Source organism: Mus caroli, unplaced genomic scaffold, assembly GCF_978045245.1.
Source record: "Mus caroli unplaced genomic scaffold, Mus_caroli_1 scaffold_13, whole genome shotgun sequence".
NCBI classification, from domain to species: Eukaryota; Metazoa; Chordata; class Mammalia; order Rodentia; family Muridae; genus Mus; species Mus caroli.
The window spans coordinates 23,504,596-23,522,408 of NW_028227268.1; the positions used below are offsets into that span (position 1 = coordinate 23,504,596).

Genomic DNA, 17,813 nt, shown 5'->3' on the forward strand with positions numbered 1-17,813 from the left:
TCTTTTGTGATGGACAATCCCAAGCTCTAGAGTTCACATGGCTGACACAAGATGCCAGCCTTCCCCTTTGCCAAGGGCTCTTTTCTCATTCCATGTTCATTTCTTTACAGAACAGAGCCCAGTTTGAGTCTGTCATCAGCAGGGGAAGTGAAGTGTCCTCTCACACTAAGGGACAGTTGAAACTAGGACCTGTGGACACTAGGGAAAGGAAGCAACCGCACTGGGCCCAGGAGCCTGGGCAGTCAGAGCTGGGCAGCTTCCCCAGTTGCCCTTTCCTTGGCAAGGCTATACTTGCTTGTACCCTACACTTCCCTCCCACCTACCTCCTAGCAACACGAATATAAGTGGGCAAATTTCCTAGTTCCTCTCTCCTGACCACTTTGCCTTTGTTAGTTCTGCTTACGATATATCCCCTTTCCAATAGAAAGAATTTGTATTTGTCCTATAAGAGTCAACTCAAGGGCTGGAGAGATGGCTCAGCAGTTAAGAGCACAGACTGCTCTTCCGGAGGTCCTGAGTTCAAATCCCAGCAACCACGTGGTGGCTCACAACCATCCATAATGAGATCTGAGCTACAGTGTACTTATATATAATCAATCAATCAATCAATCAATCTTTGGGCTCTGAGCAAGTAGGACTGGAGTAAGAAGAAAAAAAAAGACTCAACTCAAGTCACCTGCTCACCCCTTTACTCCTTTGGACATTTTGGTGACTCTGCCTGCATTCCCAAGGCATCTTGTATATCCACTTCTGAAACACCTGCTAATTCACCTTGCTACCATCCATCTGTTCACCTGACTGCCTCGCCTACTCAACTGCGACTTTCCTGAGGGCAGGAAATGGGCCTGAGTCACCTCTACAGCATCAGCACCAGGCACCATGTCTGGTAGAAACAAGGATAGAAAAAAGTGAGCTTAGTCCTGGGAGACATACTGTGGGGAGAGGGACCAAGAGGATGTGGGACCAGCAAGGATCACAAGTTTGGCATCTTTGGTCTCTGTCTTTGAAGTCGAGGTATCTCACCTGGGGATCCAGGAGACACACCCAGGTTTTCCTGGTGGGTGGAAAAGATCAGACACATCAGGTAGCCTCCATAGGCCTCACCTTTCTGTAGTACTTGACAGAGGCAGGGAAACAGGAGGAGCACACAGAGATGTTGGGGACATCCTGCCATCTACAATATACTTTCCAGCTCTTGTTCCTGGAAGGGTTGGGATGGCCTATGTCCCTCCAGAGACCAACTGAGTGTACCTAGAAGTACCTGCCCTTCACCAGAGTGGCACTCAAAGGGCTGCCTCTCTTCTCTCTAAGGCCTCTTATGAGTCCTACCCCCAGTGAAATGCAGGGAGACTTTATGGCCATGATAAAGGATAAAAAATCCCATGCCCATTTGGCCCCAACCTTCCTCTGGTTCCCCAGAATGTCCCCCTGCCTCCTCAGCCATCATTGATCTTACCAGGGAAGGGTGATGCTGGATCCTGTCTGGCAGCGGATGTGTGGTGAGGAACCAGAGCTTGTCCTGTCTATAGGGTGAGGGAATGACTGACTGTCCTTTATCAGGACTGGCTGTTTTATGCCTCCATGGAGGCGGGGATGTAAGTTCCCACAGACCCCGCCTCCCACAATGACCCCACCCCTTTTTGTTCCACTTCCAGGAGAACAGCATCAACCTGTTTGAAGTGCCCCGCCTCAGGCCCTGTGGAGGTGGGTAAAAAGATGCCAGGCAGGTGTCTGTGTAGCTGGGGCTGAGACAGAAAGAAGGGGGACTGAAAGTTTATGGACTTTGGGGAGGCAGTGGTAATTGGCTGTGTGCGTGTGTGTATGCCCTTATGCTTATTTATATGTGAGTGTGCATGTGAGTGTGTGTGTGTGTGTGTACTCACGCATGCGTGTAAATGTGTGCAGGGGTGATACAGGGTGGATCACTGCCCTGATGTCATTATGACCCATGTGGAAGCACCTGCCATTCAGCTGAGGCCTTGTGGAAATGATAAGTGATAAGAAATCCTGTATGTTCAGGGACTACAGGGAGCAGAGGAGCTGATAATCTGCCCTTTATCTTTGTATGCATCAGCTTGCTGATTCTTACCTCCCTATGTGTATATGAGCATTGGCTACACATGCATAGCTTGGTACCAGGATGCACAGAAGTCTGAGGAGGCAGGATAGAGAGAGCTCATTGCCTTCTATAATTTGGAAGCATCTCTAAGTATATGGAATATATGCTCACACACAGGCAGAGGTGAATCTCAGCGGTGAGATGACAGACAACCCAGGATGTATGCTGTGGGCGTTCAGCTGTCTCCCTGTAGGTCATTCAGAAATTCTCTCTCTCTCTCTCTCCCTCTCTCCCTCTCTCTCTCTCTCTCTCTCTCTCTCTCTCTCTCTCTCTCTCTCTCTCTCGTATGTGAGTTCACTGCCGCTCTCTTCAGACATACCAGAAGAGGACTACATATTCCATTACTGATGGTTTCGAGCTACCATGTGGTTGCTGGGATTTGAACTCACGACCTCTGGAGGAGCAGTCAGTGCTCTTAACCTCTGAGCCATCTCTCCATCCCCCATTATCTTATTAAAGTGGCTCCTTGGAAATCACTTAAAAGAGGATTTGACACACACAGGCAGGTCTCTAGATTACAATTTATGTGATTTACTGCAAGGCCATATGAAGAAGCAGTTTCCTGGAGATTTCCTTAGGGACTGGTAGGAGTGAGGAAAGAGTCTCACACTCTGCAAAAGCACCTTTAAAACTTTATTACTCTACTTTCTCAGAATCCTTCCACACTTTGTTCTGCCTCTCTGGTCTCCATCCCTCACCCCCTTTCTTTCCTCCATTCCCTTCCACTTCACACCTGGCACAGCTATCAGCCTCTTAGACAGACAGCTCTAGCTCCTGTTTGCTGTCAGGTGCCCATCCCCCTTAGGAAGGATGGAGCTGGGTTCTTGGGTGTATGGGATGGTTTTGTTATATGACTGTACAAGTGCAGAAGTGTGGTATTTGTGTTATACAAATCTGTTTTCCCTCCCCCCCTCACTTTCTGTCTCTGTTTCTTTAAACCACTACACTGTAGGGCATCTGAAATCTTGTATATAGTCCAGAGGTTGTGCAAACACCTTAATCAGCTCTGCAAAGGTGGCCAAACCAACCATTACCTCCGTCAGACATTTGGGAGTCTCTTCCTAGAGTGTACCTTCCTCTGGTGTGTGGTGACCAAGGTTTCTTGTCTCATTCGTCTTTGAAAGATCTGTGGAGCAGCAGCTGAGCACAGTCACACGGGCTGTCTGTTTTTCCTGAAAGCCCCCAAGTCTTCAAATCAGTTCTTTCCTCTGACCTGGCATCAGCTTCTTTTGTTTCTCTTGGCGTCCTTCCTCCATGCAGATCTCTCTCCAGCCTGATGTCATTCTGCTTGTCCTGCCTCCACCTCATTTCTGTCTTATTGCCCCATTTCCCCAACCTGACTAATGGGATTCCAAGCACTGGGCTTAGAGGGCTCAAAGAAGGAAGGAGGAGGAAATGAGACTATGTTTAGGTGTGTCCCTGGGCTGTTGGCCTTCACATGCAGATGCCCTGGCCTTTTTACATCCCAGAACTCCTCGGCGGAGTTTACTTATTATCAGAGCTGGTGTGTGTATGTGTGCGCATGCACGTGTGAGTGTGTGTGAGTGTGTGTGAGTGTGTGTGAGTGAGTGTGAGTGTTGTGAATAGTTACAGGAGTCATGATGCACTTGTGAGTGTCAGGACAACTTCAGAGTCAAGTATCTCCTTCCACCTTTATGTTGGATCCAGAAAGTGAACTCAGGTCATCTGGGCCATTCTTATGATCAGGGGGATACAGGTAAGAATTAAAATTGTAAGAAAAAATATTAATTTGTATAATCTGTGAGAAGTCTTTGTGTGTGTGTGTTTTGAATCTATGTAGCCAAGGATGACCTTGAACATACAATTCTTTTGCCTCTGTCTTTTGAATTTTGGGGTTGCATTTGAGTTGGCTACAGCTGGCTCTGTAAGAACTTTTTTTAAAAAAAGATTTATTTATTTTATGTATATGAGTACACTGTAGCTGTCCTCAGACACACCAGAAGACGGCGTCAGATCCCAGCACCGGTGGTTGTAAGCAACCATGTGGCCACTGGGATCGGAACTCAGGACCATCAGAAGGGCAGCCAGCACTCCTACCCACTGAGCCACCTCGCCAGCCCCGTGTAAGAACTTTTAAATTCTTATTTTTCATTTATCTTCATTTTATGTGTGTGAGTGTTTACTTGCATGTATTTAAGTGTGACAAGAAGACAGTGTCAGAGCCCCTGCATCTATAGTTATAGGTAGTTAGATGCCACCATGTGGATGCTAGGAACTAAACCTTGGTCCTCTTCAGATATTTTGTTTGTTGTTTATATTTTATGTATATGCGTACACTGTCCCTGTCTTTAGACACACAAGAAGAGGGCATCAGATCCAATTACAGATGGTTGTGAGTCACCATGTGGTTGCTGGGAATTGAACTCAGGACCTCTGGAAGAGCAGCAGTCAGTGCTCTTAACCGCTGAGCCATCTCTCCAGCTCTTATTTATTTTGTTTGTTAGCTTTCCAAGGCAGGGTTTCTCTGTGTAGCCCTGGCTGTGCTGGAACTCACTCTGTAGAGAGGACTGGCCTTGGCTTTAACTATATATATGTCTGCAGGTGTGTGTAGGTGCCTATGTAGGACAGGAGTGTGGAGTCCCCTGGAGCTGGAGTTAGATAGGTAGTAAGCAGTCTAACATGAACTGAGCCATCATCCTGCTCCTGTAAGAATTCCTGATGTCAGGCTAGAGACCCGAGGGAGGGATAGGAAGATAAAATAAAATCCAAACAAACCCAGAAAACGTTTGAAGTCAATTAAAGTGACTTAACTCTAAACTGAAAAATATTGTGGGTCTGGTGCCACAGTTGGTTGTAGGTTTTGATCTTTATCTCCCCCTGGTGGTCAGTCTATGTAAGTGCTAGCAGATGCTCATCCCTGATTCTCTCTGTATGCAAATGTGTGTGTGTGTGTGTGTGTGTGTATCTATGCGTGTACACATAGAACATGGAAATGAGAAAAGGAGGAAGAACCCAGTTTCATGCTCTTTAGCAATCTTAATGCCTCTTTATGTCACAGAGCTCTCTGAGAACCGAAGCAGACGCCAAGACAAAGCTGTCTTTCCTTAACTTGCTTTCCTTTTATTGCTGCTGTCTTTTCCCTTTGGAAGGGGTCAGTAGAAGGAAAGGAAGGCAGACAGAGAGAGTCTGGATGGGAGTCCCTGATCCTGGCAAGAATGGGGAACTCTGGTGTCTGGAAGTCAGGGGACCGAGGAGGTTCTGAAATGCAGGAGACAGAGCAGGGTGTGCTGCGGGGTTGCTGGGCAGCTGAGGGCAGCTGAGGGCAGGCACTCCTCACTCAGACACATTCCCAGACTCTCTTTCTTTTTTTTTTTCTTTTTTTTTTTTTTGGTTTTTCGAGACAGGGTTTCTCTGTGTAGCCCTGGCTGTCCTGGAACTCACTCTGTAGACCAGGCTGGCCTCGAACTCAGAAATCCGCCTGCCTCTGCCTCCCGAGTGCTGGGATTAAAGGCGTGCGCCACCACGCCCGGCTATTCCCAGACTCTCTTAAGCAAGAGAAGGAAAAGAGGTTGGAGGGAGAGGCTAGGGCAAGAGGAAGCTGCTTTGTAGCTCACATTGGAGCCTCAGGTTCCTGGCTTGCTTCTGCACCTCTCCTCTCTCCCCCTCTTCCTTTTATCTCCCTACGCTGTGTCTCTCCCCCCCCCTCCTCCCCTCTCTCCTAATATATATAGTGTTGGCTGGCTTTAAACTCCTGACTCCCCTGCCTCAGCCACTTGGGTGCTGGGATTATAGTACCCTACCATACCTGTTTGCTGTTTTCCCTCTATTCTTTCCTCTCCCTTAGCCTCTCCCCTTTTCCACCCTTCCCCATCTGACATGCGGATAGAAACACAGATACTACTGTTAGCATCAGTACCAACTCCTAGAAGCCTCTTCTCTCAGCTGGCCCCAGGACCTTCTTGAGTACCTGAGGATGTGGCTGGCGGTGACAGGTGTCAGAGCTCCTTGTCTACTATGTGGCTGGTGTTAGAGGCACAGCCTCCTCAGCTGAGATGGCTACACCTGCCTGTTAGGACATAGCTTCCAGATCCTTGCTGAAGAGACTGGGTCCCAGGTAAGGAAAGATTGGAACCCAAACTCCCCCAGGCCTAGCACCAGGCTGCACTTTCCCTAACCACAGTTGCAACAAGATAAAACATCTGAATGGTGGCTATGGTTGACCCGTGCACAAAACATAGAGATATACTAGGGACCGCAGACCTATGACAAGGCTCTTGGCTTTGGGTATTGTCTTAGTTAGGGTTTTACTGCTATGAACAGACACCATGACCAAGGCAAGTCTTATAAAAAACAACATTTAATTGGGGCTGGCTTACAGTTTCAGAGGTTCAGTCCATTATTATCAAGGTGGGAGCATGGCAGCATCCAGGCAGGCATGGCGCGGTGCAGGCAGAGCTGAGAGTTCTACATCTTCATCCAAAGGCTGCTACTGGAAGACTGACTTCCAGGTAACTAGGGTGAGGATCTTATGCCCACACCCACAGTGACACACCCATTCCAACCAGTTCACACCTATTCCAACAAGGCCACACTTCCAGATGGTGCCATTCCCTGGTGCAAGGATTTACAAACCATCACAGGTATAGAGAAGCTTGTCTGGTGTGTGTGTGTGTGTGTGTGTGTGTGTGTGTGTGTGGTATATCCATGTGCATGGATGTTTATGTGTGTGTGTGTGTGTGTGAAGGGAATGTTCCTCTTTTTGTGTTGGAAAATGAGTATAGGGGACGGGAGGTAGATGTGTTTGTACATTTGTCTTTTCCTTGGAAGAGCAGACAACAAAGTGTGAACCTTGCTTCATCTTCCCCGTGGCATGGTGGTACTAGGGATGGCTTCCTGAGCATGCGACCTGTGTACTGGCAACAGGCGCTGTGCTTGCTTTGACACTGAACTGAGGGCACATTGAATAATAATAATAAAATTTACTAATTTATTTGATATATTTATTTATTTATTTTTGAGACAACATAGCCCTTGTTAGCCTGTAGACAAGGTTGGTCTTGAACTCACTGCCTCTGCCTCCTGACTGCTGGGATTAAAGGTGTATGCCACCATGCCTGGCTCCAAAGATTCTTTTAGATTAATTTATTTTATGTATATGAGTGTTTTGTCTGTATATATATATACACACATGCCATTGTAGGCCAAAAGCATCAAATCCTTGAACTACAGTTATGGATGGTTGTGAGCCACATGTCAGTGGGTGTTGGAAAACTGAATCCAGGTTTTTCTACAAGAACAAATGCTCTTAACTGCGGAGCCATCTCTTTAACCCCTTGAATAGTAATTCACCAAATTTTTGCTTTTTTTTTTTTTTTTTTTTTTTTTTTTTTTGAGACAGGGTTTCTCTGTATAGCCATGGCTGTCCTGGAACTCACTCTGTGGAACAGCCTGGCCTTGAACTCAAATATCTACCTTTCTCTGCCTCCCAAATGCTGGGATTAAAGGTGTGAGCCACCAGTGCCTGGCTTAATATTTTCTTTGAGAAAGGATCTCACCTTCATTTTCTACTTAACCAACATGAACTCTATTGTCCTGTTTTGTGCCTGTATCATAGTCCCCTAGACCTTCCTTTCCTCTCCAAGCCCTCAGCCAGGGCTGGAAACACGGGCGCTATGGTGAGGGCAGGCAGCTTGGATGATCCTTTCAGTGTAAAGCAGACGTTCTGGATTCTAACCCTCTGAGCTCTGGGAGCATTTTCCAGTGGGCCTGAGGAACAGTCTGGGCAGTAACGCATATGTATGGATCATGGCTGTTTCTTTACCTGGGTCAAATGACAGATTCCCTTTACAGAAAAACCAGAAGACAGCTTGTCCTAGGATTGACATAATATTTTCCATTTATTCTCATATGGCCATTATTTTTATTTTTTAGAGACACGCATGGGAAGACTAGGAAATGAATGTGGTATTGGTTGTTGTTGTTGTGGTTGTTTTAAAGACAGGGTTGTCTTGTGTAGGCCTGGCTGTCCTAGAACTCATTCTGTAGACCAGGCTGGCCTCAAACTTAAGAGATCCACCTGCCTGTGACTGACGAGTGCTGGGGTTAAAGTTGTGCCCCCCCCCCACCACAACAACCATCTCCCCAGACCTTACCCCACCCTTAAATGAAGTGACTCAAAGTGGTAAGGGTTTGAATGATTCAGTATCTTCAAGATTTAAGCATCAGGAGATGGGCTTAGTGGGTGCTGAGCTGGAGGACAGTAGAGAGACAGATGGAGAGGCAGGATGAGCTGGCATTTCAGTCGTCCCCAGCCTGGAGGCTCTGTAGTGTCTTGCAGTGTTACAGACAGAGTACAGCAAGGCTGGGAAGGCATTAGGGCAGCAGGCAGAGAAGGTGCATTAGGAATTCTTGCTTAGCAGCTGAAGGAGGGAGAGGCCAGCGTAGAGGGCACAGAGGTTGTGGCGAGTGTCTGGATTCCACGTGTACTGGGGGCCTGATCTCTGGACTTCCAGGCCGCTTAGTCCCACCAGTGCTTCTGTTAGGATCAGTTCCTCCTCCCCGAGGGAGGAGAGCAGATCAGGCCGCAGGGGGAAAACACCCTCTTTATCTTGCAGGAAGTTCTGCTCCAAGATGTTTTCAACCTGCAGGGGACCAAGGTGACTGGAAATGGGGAACTGGAAAGCTTTCTCCCTCCTACCAGAGCAGACTGAGTACCCTAAGGACCTAGGGAGAGGGGAAGACTTTCCTCTAGGGATAAGGCTGGGGCCTGTGAGCACAGTAGGTCTGCATGCTCCCACAGTTTCTAGCGTCCCCCCTCATCCCCTGCCCTGAACGCCCCCTGGCATCTGTCACTTTTTCTCACCAGCTTCAGTTGCACCAGCAGGACCTTGTTCTCCAAGGATTTTACTAGAATCTTCTGTTGCTCTTCACTTAGCTCTGGAGGGAAAAGCAGAGAAAGAAAACAACAAACAAACAAACAAAGAAACAAAAGATTTGCTGCTGGTACAGATGGAACTACAGATTCTAAATAGTGTTAGCACACTCTAATCAATTAATCCATGCATCCACGCATCTATCTGTCCATCCACCCATCCCACCGTCCATCCATCCACAGATGAACACCTGCTCTATAACATACACCTTTGCTGGTCATTAACTTAAAACAGGTTGTGATTTTTGACTGGGTAAACTGACACACACCTTTAGTCTCAGTATTCTGGAAGGCAGAGGTATATATATATATGGACCTTGTGAGTTTGAGACCAGATTGTTCTACATAGTGAGTTCCAGGCCAGCCAGGGCTACATAGTGAGACCGCATCTAAAAAACAACAGCCAACCAAAATTCTAATCTTTCGAAGCAGTTTTGGGAGAAGTCATGTACTTTCTGTTTGTTTTTGAGACAGAATCTCATTCTGTAGCCTAGGGTTAAGTTAGGCACTCTGTACCCAGTGTGGCCTGAGATGTTCTTTTCAGTGGGAAAATGTGTCCTGCAGAGGTCAGGAGGAAATACAGGCACAAGATCAGAAGAGCAGTGACTGTGAAATTAAAGCTAACAGGTTGGCAGCAATGTGGAAGGGATGGACCTGGCCCCATGCAGAAGGTTTGAGAATGTAAAAAAGTAAAAATAAAAATGGACCAACAGGAGCTGGAGAGATGGCTCAGCAGGTAAGAATACTGACTGCTCTTCCAAAGGTCCTGAGTTCAAATCCCAGCAACCATATGGTGGCTCACAATGACCCATAATGAGATCTGACACTCTCTTCTGGTGCATCTGAAGACAGCTACATTGTAGTTATTTATAATAATAAATAAATCTTTGGGCCGCAGCAAGTAGGGACTGAGCAAACACAGTTGACCTGAGCAAGCTGGGCCGACCGGATTGAGCAGAGGTCCTAAATTCAATTCCCAACAACCAGATGACGGCTCACAACCATCTATCTGTACAGCTACAGTGTGTACTCATATACATAAAATAAATAAATAAATCTTTTAAAAAATGGATCAACTTAAACCCTAGGAAGGAAACCAATTTGGTGCTGATTTTTTTCTCTCTCAAATACCTGGATTAAATTCAGGTCCTTGTGTATGTATATACACACACACACACACGTGTATATATATACATATACATATATACATACACATACATATATACACACACACATATATACATACACACATATTTATATATATGCATACATTTATACACATATACATATACACATATATATATACACATACACATAAGTATATGTACATACACATAGGTATATATACATACACATAAGTATATGTACACACACATGTATACATATGTACACACACATATACACACACATATATGTATATATACGCATATATATATACATACATACACACTATAAGGCACCTGGCATCCACTCATTCATTCATTTGGGAATCATTCACATGATTTACTCTTATAACAGAAAGAAACCCATCTGATTCACTTCTCACTCACCTGTCAGAGCCCCGAGGAAGTAGAGGATGGCGTCCATAATATCCTTTGACAGCATAACATCTTTGGGGAGTGCTTCAAGGGTCACTTCCTGTCCCTTGTCTAGAGCCCGTTCAAGCTGTGAGGAAAACTGGGTGACTAATACTTGCGGTGAAGGTCTAACCTAGCTCTTGGCACACAGTAATCTGTGAGCCGAGGCTGACTCTCTCCCACTCCCTGTTTCTTTTGTGTGTGGTCAGGTCCTAGAAAGTGCTGGACTGGTAGGTGGTAGGCTCCTTGGTCCCTGGGTTTTGAGCTCTGGAAAGTATAAGCCGTTATCCAGCAGGGGGCGCCATAGGCTGATGGTACCCTCTGGCCATCAGAGGGTGCGCCCCACTTCCGGGAACCCTGTACTGATGCTCTTATTTCAGGGATAAAGGGGCCAGTGGTAGTCTAGCAGCCAAGGTGCACTTGGGCAGCCTTGGGAAGGATATCTGCTATTTATTCCGCAGCCTTTGGTCACTGTGCCATTGCCAGTTCCCCTCCCCATCTGCAATGACCGCCACCACCCACACTTCCCTCCCTCCATTCTCCCTGTGCTCTGGGCTCTCACCTTCTGCTCAAGGTCCTGGAGCTCTTTCTTCTTTCCTAGGAGATGGCTGAGGGAAGTGAGTAGGGAGTTTCGCCCTACTGGACTCAACTTTTCCACTTCTTGAGTTTCTCGCTGAACCTCTTTCTTTAATGTCTTGAAGTCTTCATGCATCTCCCCTAGGGGCACAGTTAATGGGGCAGACACCCTTCACCTGGTGCCCTCTCACACTGAATATATATATATGTAGGCTTTTGACCCCTTCTTCAGGACCCGGTGCCCTGTTTCCAGCTTTTATCTGACTTTTCCACTTTACCAAGGGGTGTGGTTATGAAGTTATGCTAAAAAATTGAAAAATTGAGCAGAGATGTAGACTAGACCCCCTGCCTTCAACTAACATGACAGTTAATTGCACTACCGTTACAACTACCACCACCCTGTATCCCAGGATTCATTCTTTATCTGTGCACAGTAGTTGACTTCTAGTTTCAACTATTCCACCCAGACATTTAGGAAAAGTCTGTTTCCTCTTCTCTTGTTTGTGGACAAATGATGGTCTTGATAACTTAGTGAAGGGGACACTGGGACTATTTCAGAGAGCAGTGGGTCTGTATCAAGGGACAGTGGCTGTGAACTGCAGCCTGTCTGTTCAGTGGCCTGAATTCTAAAAGTACATCTACTCTGTGTTGGGGGAAATGGCTTCCTGGAAGAGGCTGTAATTCCAGGACCCAGGGCTTCTCTCTTCTCTGTCTCTCTGTCTCTCCCTCTCTTTCTCTGACTTTCTCTTTCTTCCCCTTCCACTCTAATGCTTCTCTTCCTGCTTGTGTAGCAAAGTCTTGAAAAAATTCACAAAGCTCCTTTCCAACATCAGAATCTTGGATCACTGAGAAAATAAGAGGCAAATAGACAGATAAGAACAAATCCTAGCCGGGCAGTGGTGTTGCATACCTCTAATCCCAGCACTTGGGAGGCAGAGACAGGCAGATTTCTGAGTTCGAGGTAAGCCTGGTCTACAGAGTGAGTTCCAGGACAGTGAGTGCTACAAAGAGAAACCTTGTTTTGAAAAAAAAAAAAATCTTCAGAATCCTCTTGCTCTAGTCCCGGGAGGCAGGAATGGACAAGAACTAATATGGGGATTGGAGAGATGGCTCAGTAGTTAAAAGCACTGACTGTTCTTCCAGAGGTCCTAAATTCAATGCCCAGCAACCTCATGGTGGCTCACAACCATCTGTAATGGGTTCTGATGCTCTCTTCTGGTGTGTCTGAAGATAGCTACTGTGTACTTATATAAATAAAATAAATCTTTTTTTTTTGTTTTTTGTTTTTTCGAGACAAGGTTTTTCAGTGTAGCCCTGGCTGTCCTGGAACTCACTCAATAGACCAGGCTGGCCTCATATTCAGAAATCTGCCTGCTTCTGCCTCTCAAGTGCTGGGATTAAAGGCATGAGCCACTATTGCCTGGCAAATAAAATAAATATTTAAAAAAAAAGAACTGACACAATGTGAAAAGGGCACTCAGGCTGAACTGGTATCACCCAGCCTGAGTGACTCAGCACCAGCTGCCCCAGTTCCTGGCAGCAGATACATGCGGAACAGGTGACAGTTACTGAGGCTGCTGACAGCAAAGGTCTGGGGCAGCAGATCTCCTGCACATCTTGTCTATAGATCTCTCCATTCTATTGTTTTTATTGGAACTTCTTATTCTATTCCTAACTTCTTTTTTTTTTAAAGATTTATTTATTTATTTATTTATTTATACACTGTAGCTGTCTTCAGACACACCAGAAGAGGGCATCAGATCTCATTACGGGTGGTTGTGAGCCACCATGTGGTTGCTGGGATTTGAACTTTGGACCTTCGGAAGAGCAGTCAGGTGCTCTTACCCACTGAACCATCTCACCAGCCCCCTTATCCTAGCTTCTTATTGGGAGTTCTGCTGTAGTTGAGGGACAGCTGTTTGCTGAGATCTGTCCCACTATCTTCCTGGCCATTCCCAAGATGTAGGAGGGAGGAAAACTAAGGTTTTGATCTTAAGTCAAAAGGAACACTTAGATATGAGCTTCCCTTCTCCTGGCTTTTCTGAAAACACAAAAAGAACATCTGTCAGGACAAACTCTTTGCTGCCCTTCCCTAAAGCCATTGGCTAAGACAGTTTCACGGTAGCATTATGAAACATGGAGATTCTGCGAGCACACTCACCCATACGACTTTGGAACACATCCCGTCTCCAAATCTCTCTGTTTCTGGCTGTGTAATGGCCCCTGTCTCTTTGTTCCTTTATGTCCCATACCTCTATCTGTCTGAGGACCCAGGAAACAAGAGCAGATGTTTTTGTTGGTAGATTATAGGAGCTACTGCTCCTATTTTAGGGTGGGAGACTTTACCAGATATCATCTGGACAGTTCTGCCTTGTCTTTGAGGCACACACCGGGCGTTAAAGGTTGGCATGCTGTCAGTACAAATGTGTGGAATGCCTATAAGGGACAAGAGAAGGCATCAGGAGGTCATCACCAGCCTGCCACACCCTTCTTTCTTCAGCCTCAAACCCCAAGCTCCTCAACTGCCCCATCTAATTCTTTACCTGACCTTCACTGTTGGAAGTTGTAAGCTCTTCCCTACAATAGCATCCCCCACCCCGCCCCAATCACCAATCCAGTGCTGCTGTCAGAATCCGTCTCCTCCTTGGGCTTCTGAAGTCAGAGGCTGTGCTCATTTGGCTTTTGGGTCACTCCCCACAGCTTCTCCAGTGCCATAGACACCTGAAACCCAGGTCTCCTCCTTCATCTAGAGCAACCTTTGTTCTGTCGCCAGCAATGGGCAATATAAGATGCTGCTCCCCCCACCTTCGCCTGATCCCCTCACACTGCAAGAGAGGCCCAGGATGCCACTGCACAGATGCAGCCATTCCTTATCTTGAGGTAAGCACATGCTGGTCTCTGCTCACCCCACTTATCTTCCCCATAGACGATCAGTTGTCTCACTCGATAGGCCAGGACGCAGCCCTTGGGGATGGTTACTTCATCCTTCTCATACACGGACCCCTAGGATTACACAATGAGAATCTGTGAGTTCTCTGAGATCCATTAGCAGGAGGGGCAGGATGCAGGTACAGGGCTGGGTCTGACAGTCTTTGAGGACACAAGCAGTAGGAAAGCCTTCAGTAGGATCTCCAGTTGACTTTCTTTGTGCTCTGAACTTATGGCCCTTGAAGCCTTCCCATTCATTTCTTTTTTTAAAAAATATATACATTCATTTGTTTATTTTATGTATAAGAGTACACTGTCTTTTTCTTTAGACCTACCAGAAGAGGGCATCGGATCGAATGACAGATGGTTGTAAGCCACCATATGGTTGCTTAGAATTGAACTCAGGACCTCTGGAAGAATAGTCAGTGGTATTAACCACTAAGTCATCTCTCCAGCCCCCTTCCCATTCATTTCTAGTGATCATCCCCTGCTTCTGGACTGGACAGCAGAGGAACTGGACAGACCTGCTCTAGCACCTGCCTGTGGATCATCCTGCCCCATATCCCAGGTTCCTCCTTCTTTCACACCAGCTGCCCCATTTTTATCTCATTCGGGAAGTCTTCCCCTGGACCCAATCCCATACCTTTCCTCTTGAACATACTCACTAGATGTATGTATAGATTATAAGAGATGCACTTATTTCTACTGGGCTTTACCTGTGTGACTCATCTATAAGTAAGGACATTCTGAAAGCAGGAAACTGCCCTCTTCCTGGGATCTTACCAGGTAGTCCAGACTGACCTTGAACCTGTGAGCCTCCTGCCTCTGCCTTCTGAGTACTGGGATTACTAGTGTGCACCACCATACCAGAGAGGAGAGCAGGGGAGGGGTGAGGACAAATCCTGTATCACTGAACTTGCTCTGTGTTGTCTGTGGCCTATGGAGACCTGGCCTGCTGGGTACCACTGAGCAAAGGACAGTGTGTGTGGTCTGTCTCTCTCCATCTCTGTGTCTTTCTCTCTATGTCTGTGTATAGCAAACCTGTAGTCCCAGTGAGGGAAGGTTGAGAGAGAATTTGGAAATTGCGTTGCTAGCTCGCTTCAGAGTGACTTCCTGCTTGGCTTTCACCACCTCCATCACCACATACAGGTTCTGCTTGTATTCCCGCATCTCCTGCAGGAACGGGTGGTCTGCTGACAGTTTCCTAAAGCAGGAGAAGCAGGAAGACACCACCCTCAGCGTTTCTTTACCAGGGCCACCACCTGTGCTTTGTACTATTTTATTTTTGAGAGAGGTTCCCGTTGTACTGCCTTGGCTGGCCTGTGCACCCAGGGCTGGCCTTGAACTCACAGAGACCCACCTGCCTTTGTCTCTCAAGCACTGGGACTAAAGGTATGTGCCACTATGCCCCTTAGTGTCTGGTTTTTAAATTTGGCAATCGTAGACAGTATGGTGCTAGGGAAGGAATGAAGGCTCAGATCAGCCCACAATGCAAAATCAGACTTCGGCTTCCTGGTAGGGCAGCAGCTTTGAGTCTGAGTTGCCTCATCTATAAAACAGAGATGATGCTAACTACCTCCCAGGTATAAACTGCCATAAACTGTGCAAACAGCTGGAGGCTCATCACCTGGCTTCTCCACTTCCTCCTCCACTTTGCTTCCATATGAAAACACATCTCTGTCCTTACAGCATCTGCTTTTATTCCTGAGTTCTCCCTCAAGTCACTGCCCAATTTCTCTCCTTTGCCTACTGGCAAACCTCTCAAAGAGTGAGCCATACTGATTATCTGTGTGTTCATCATCCCATTGGAATCTCACGTTGCTGAAATCACAGTGACCCACACTCACTAAACTGGGTGATTCCCCCTAAATGTGGACCATCCTGGATCTTCTGTCCTTCTGTGCCTTTCTGCCTTATTTTGACTTCCAATTGCATGCACTACTCTCAGTTTTTTTTTTTTTTTTTTTTTTTTGAGAAATTGCCACATAGATTTCCAAAGTGGTTGTACAATTTATACTCCCACCTTTCCCTAAATCCTTGTGAGTGTGTGCTATCTTGTGAGGTTTGGTCTTAGCCATCTTGAGAGGTACAGGATGGAACTACAGAGAGGTTTTGACTGATTTTTCACTGATGACTAAAGACTCAAATATTTCCTTAAGTGCTTCTCTGCTCTTCTAGATTCCCTTGCTGAGAGTTCTCAGTTTAGCTCTGAACCCCATTTTTAAATTATGTTGTTTGGATGTTAATTTTTAACTTCTTGGTTTCTTCATAAACTCAGTGCATTAGCCCTCTGTCAGATGTAGGTTGAAGATACTTTCCAATCTGTACACTGCCTTTTTGTCCTATTGACAGCATTCTTTGCCTTACAGAAACTTTTACTTTCATGAACTTCCATTTATCAAATATTGATCCTGGCAGCCCCTTAGCCCTGTCCTCTCACCTTTCCTTGTGCAAGTTCTCCAGAGCAGTGGGAGCCACGCTGAGCGTCTGCACCTCCAGGGTGCTGCTTCATGACAGGCCCACAGTCCCCTTTACTTTCATTATCTTTGGTATGTCCACATCTCCCTCTACTCTGGCATCCAGCATATTCTTAAAGCTAAAATTGCCAAGGAGTGTCGGATCTGTGGGAAGGAAAAGACAGAAGCAGCTGAGCTGAGAGGTACCCCCACTCATCAGCACCCCCAGAGAGAACTTTGGGCTTGGTGACCCCTAACCATATCAGAGAGAAGAGCTTGAGGATCTTCCTTGTGGTCAGGATGGCTGGCCCTAGCCCCACAGCATCCTTCAGAGCTCTGGGTGAGAGGCTGACCTGAGAGGGAACTGCCTGGCTCCAGCACATCCAGGAGAGTGTAGTTGGTGCGCACATAGCGGGCTCCCCAGAACAGTGTGCTCTTCCTCTTCCTCAGCACCAGGCAGAAAAGACGGAAGCGTTTGAAGTCAATGAGGCTGTCTAGGGGTGTCAGATCCCCACTAGGGTTCAGCTGTCTAGTCAGGGCTCGGGTGACATCCTCAAACATAGACATCGTCTCTGTGGAGAAGGAGATGGACAATGTCCAGGCAGCCACTGGGGTCATTAAGACCTGGTAAGGTCTTTGTAAAGAGGTTGTCACCAGGCTTCACTCGTAGAGTAGAGGGGAGACAATTAGAGCCATCTGCATGTTGGATCTGGAAGGTGCCCACGGAGTCCTTCTTTTGTGATGGACAACCCCAAACTCTAGAGTTCACATGGCTGACACAAGATGCCAGCCTTTCCCTTTGCTAAGGGCTCTTTTCTCATTCCATGTTCATTTCTTCTCAGCTGAGAGGGCAGGTTGGACACTCTGGGGAGCCAGGGGAAGGTCTAAGAGACCTTCCTAGAGCCACAGAGTCCAGCCAGAGTATGTCATCAGCAGTGGAAGTGAAGTGTATTCCCACACTAAGGGACAGTTGAAGCTAGGACCTGGGGACACCAGGGAAAGGAAGCAACCACACTGGGCCCAGCTGCCTGGGCAGTCTAAGCTGGGCAGCTTCCTCAGTTGCCCTTTTCTTGGCAAGGGTACACTTGTTTGTACCCTACACTTCCCTCCCACCTACCTCCTAGCAGCCTGGCTATAGTGGGCCAGTTTTCCAGTTCCTTTCTCTCGCTCACTTTTTTTTTTTTTTTGCCTTTGTTGGTTCTGTTTATGATATATCCCCTTTCCAATGAAAAGAATTCAAATTCATCCTTTAAGACTCAACTCAA

General features: G+C 46.7%; 1 protein-coding gene across 1 annotated transcript; it reads right to left on the reverse strand.

The window, feature by feature from the left end:
- Positions 1 to 8,478: 8,478 nt before the first annotated feature.
- On the reverse strand, positions 8,479 to 17,115 carry LOC110305969 (gasdermin-A2-like). Its single transcript, XM_085829231.1, is given in 11 exon segments — positions 8,479 to 8,721; positions 8,943 to 9,016; positions 10,562 to 10,676; positions 11,151 to 11,305; positions 11,977 to 12,009; positions 13,173 to 13,205; positions 13,553 to 13,600; positions 14,071 to 14,167; positions 15,134 to 15,296; positions 16,533 to 16,713; positions 16,902 to 17,115. Coding segments are annotated over 11 exon segments (1,356 nt in total).
- Between the last annotated feature and the right edge of the window lie 698 nt (positions 17,116 to 17,813).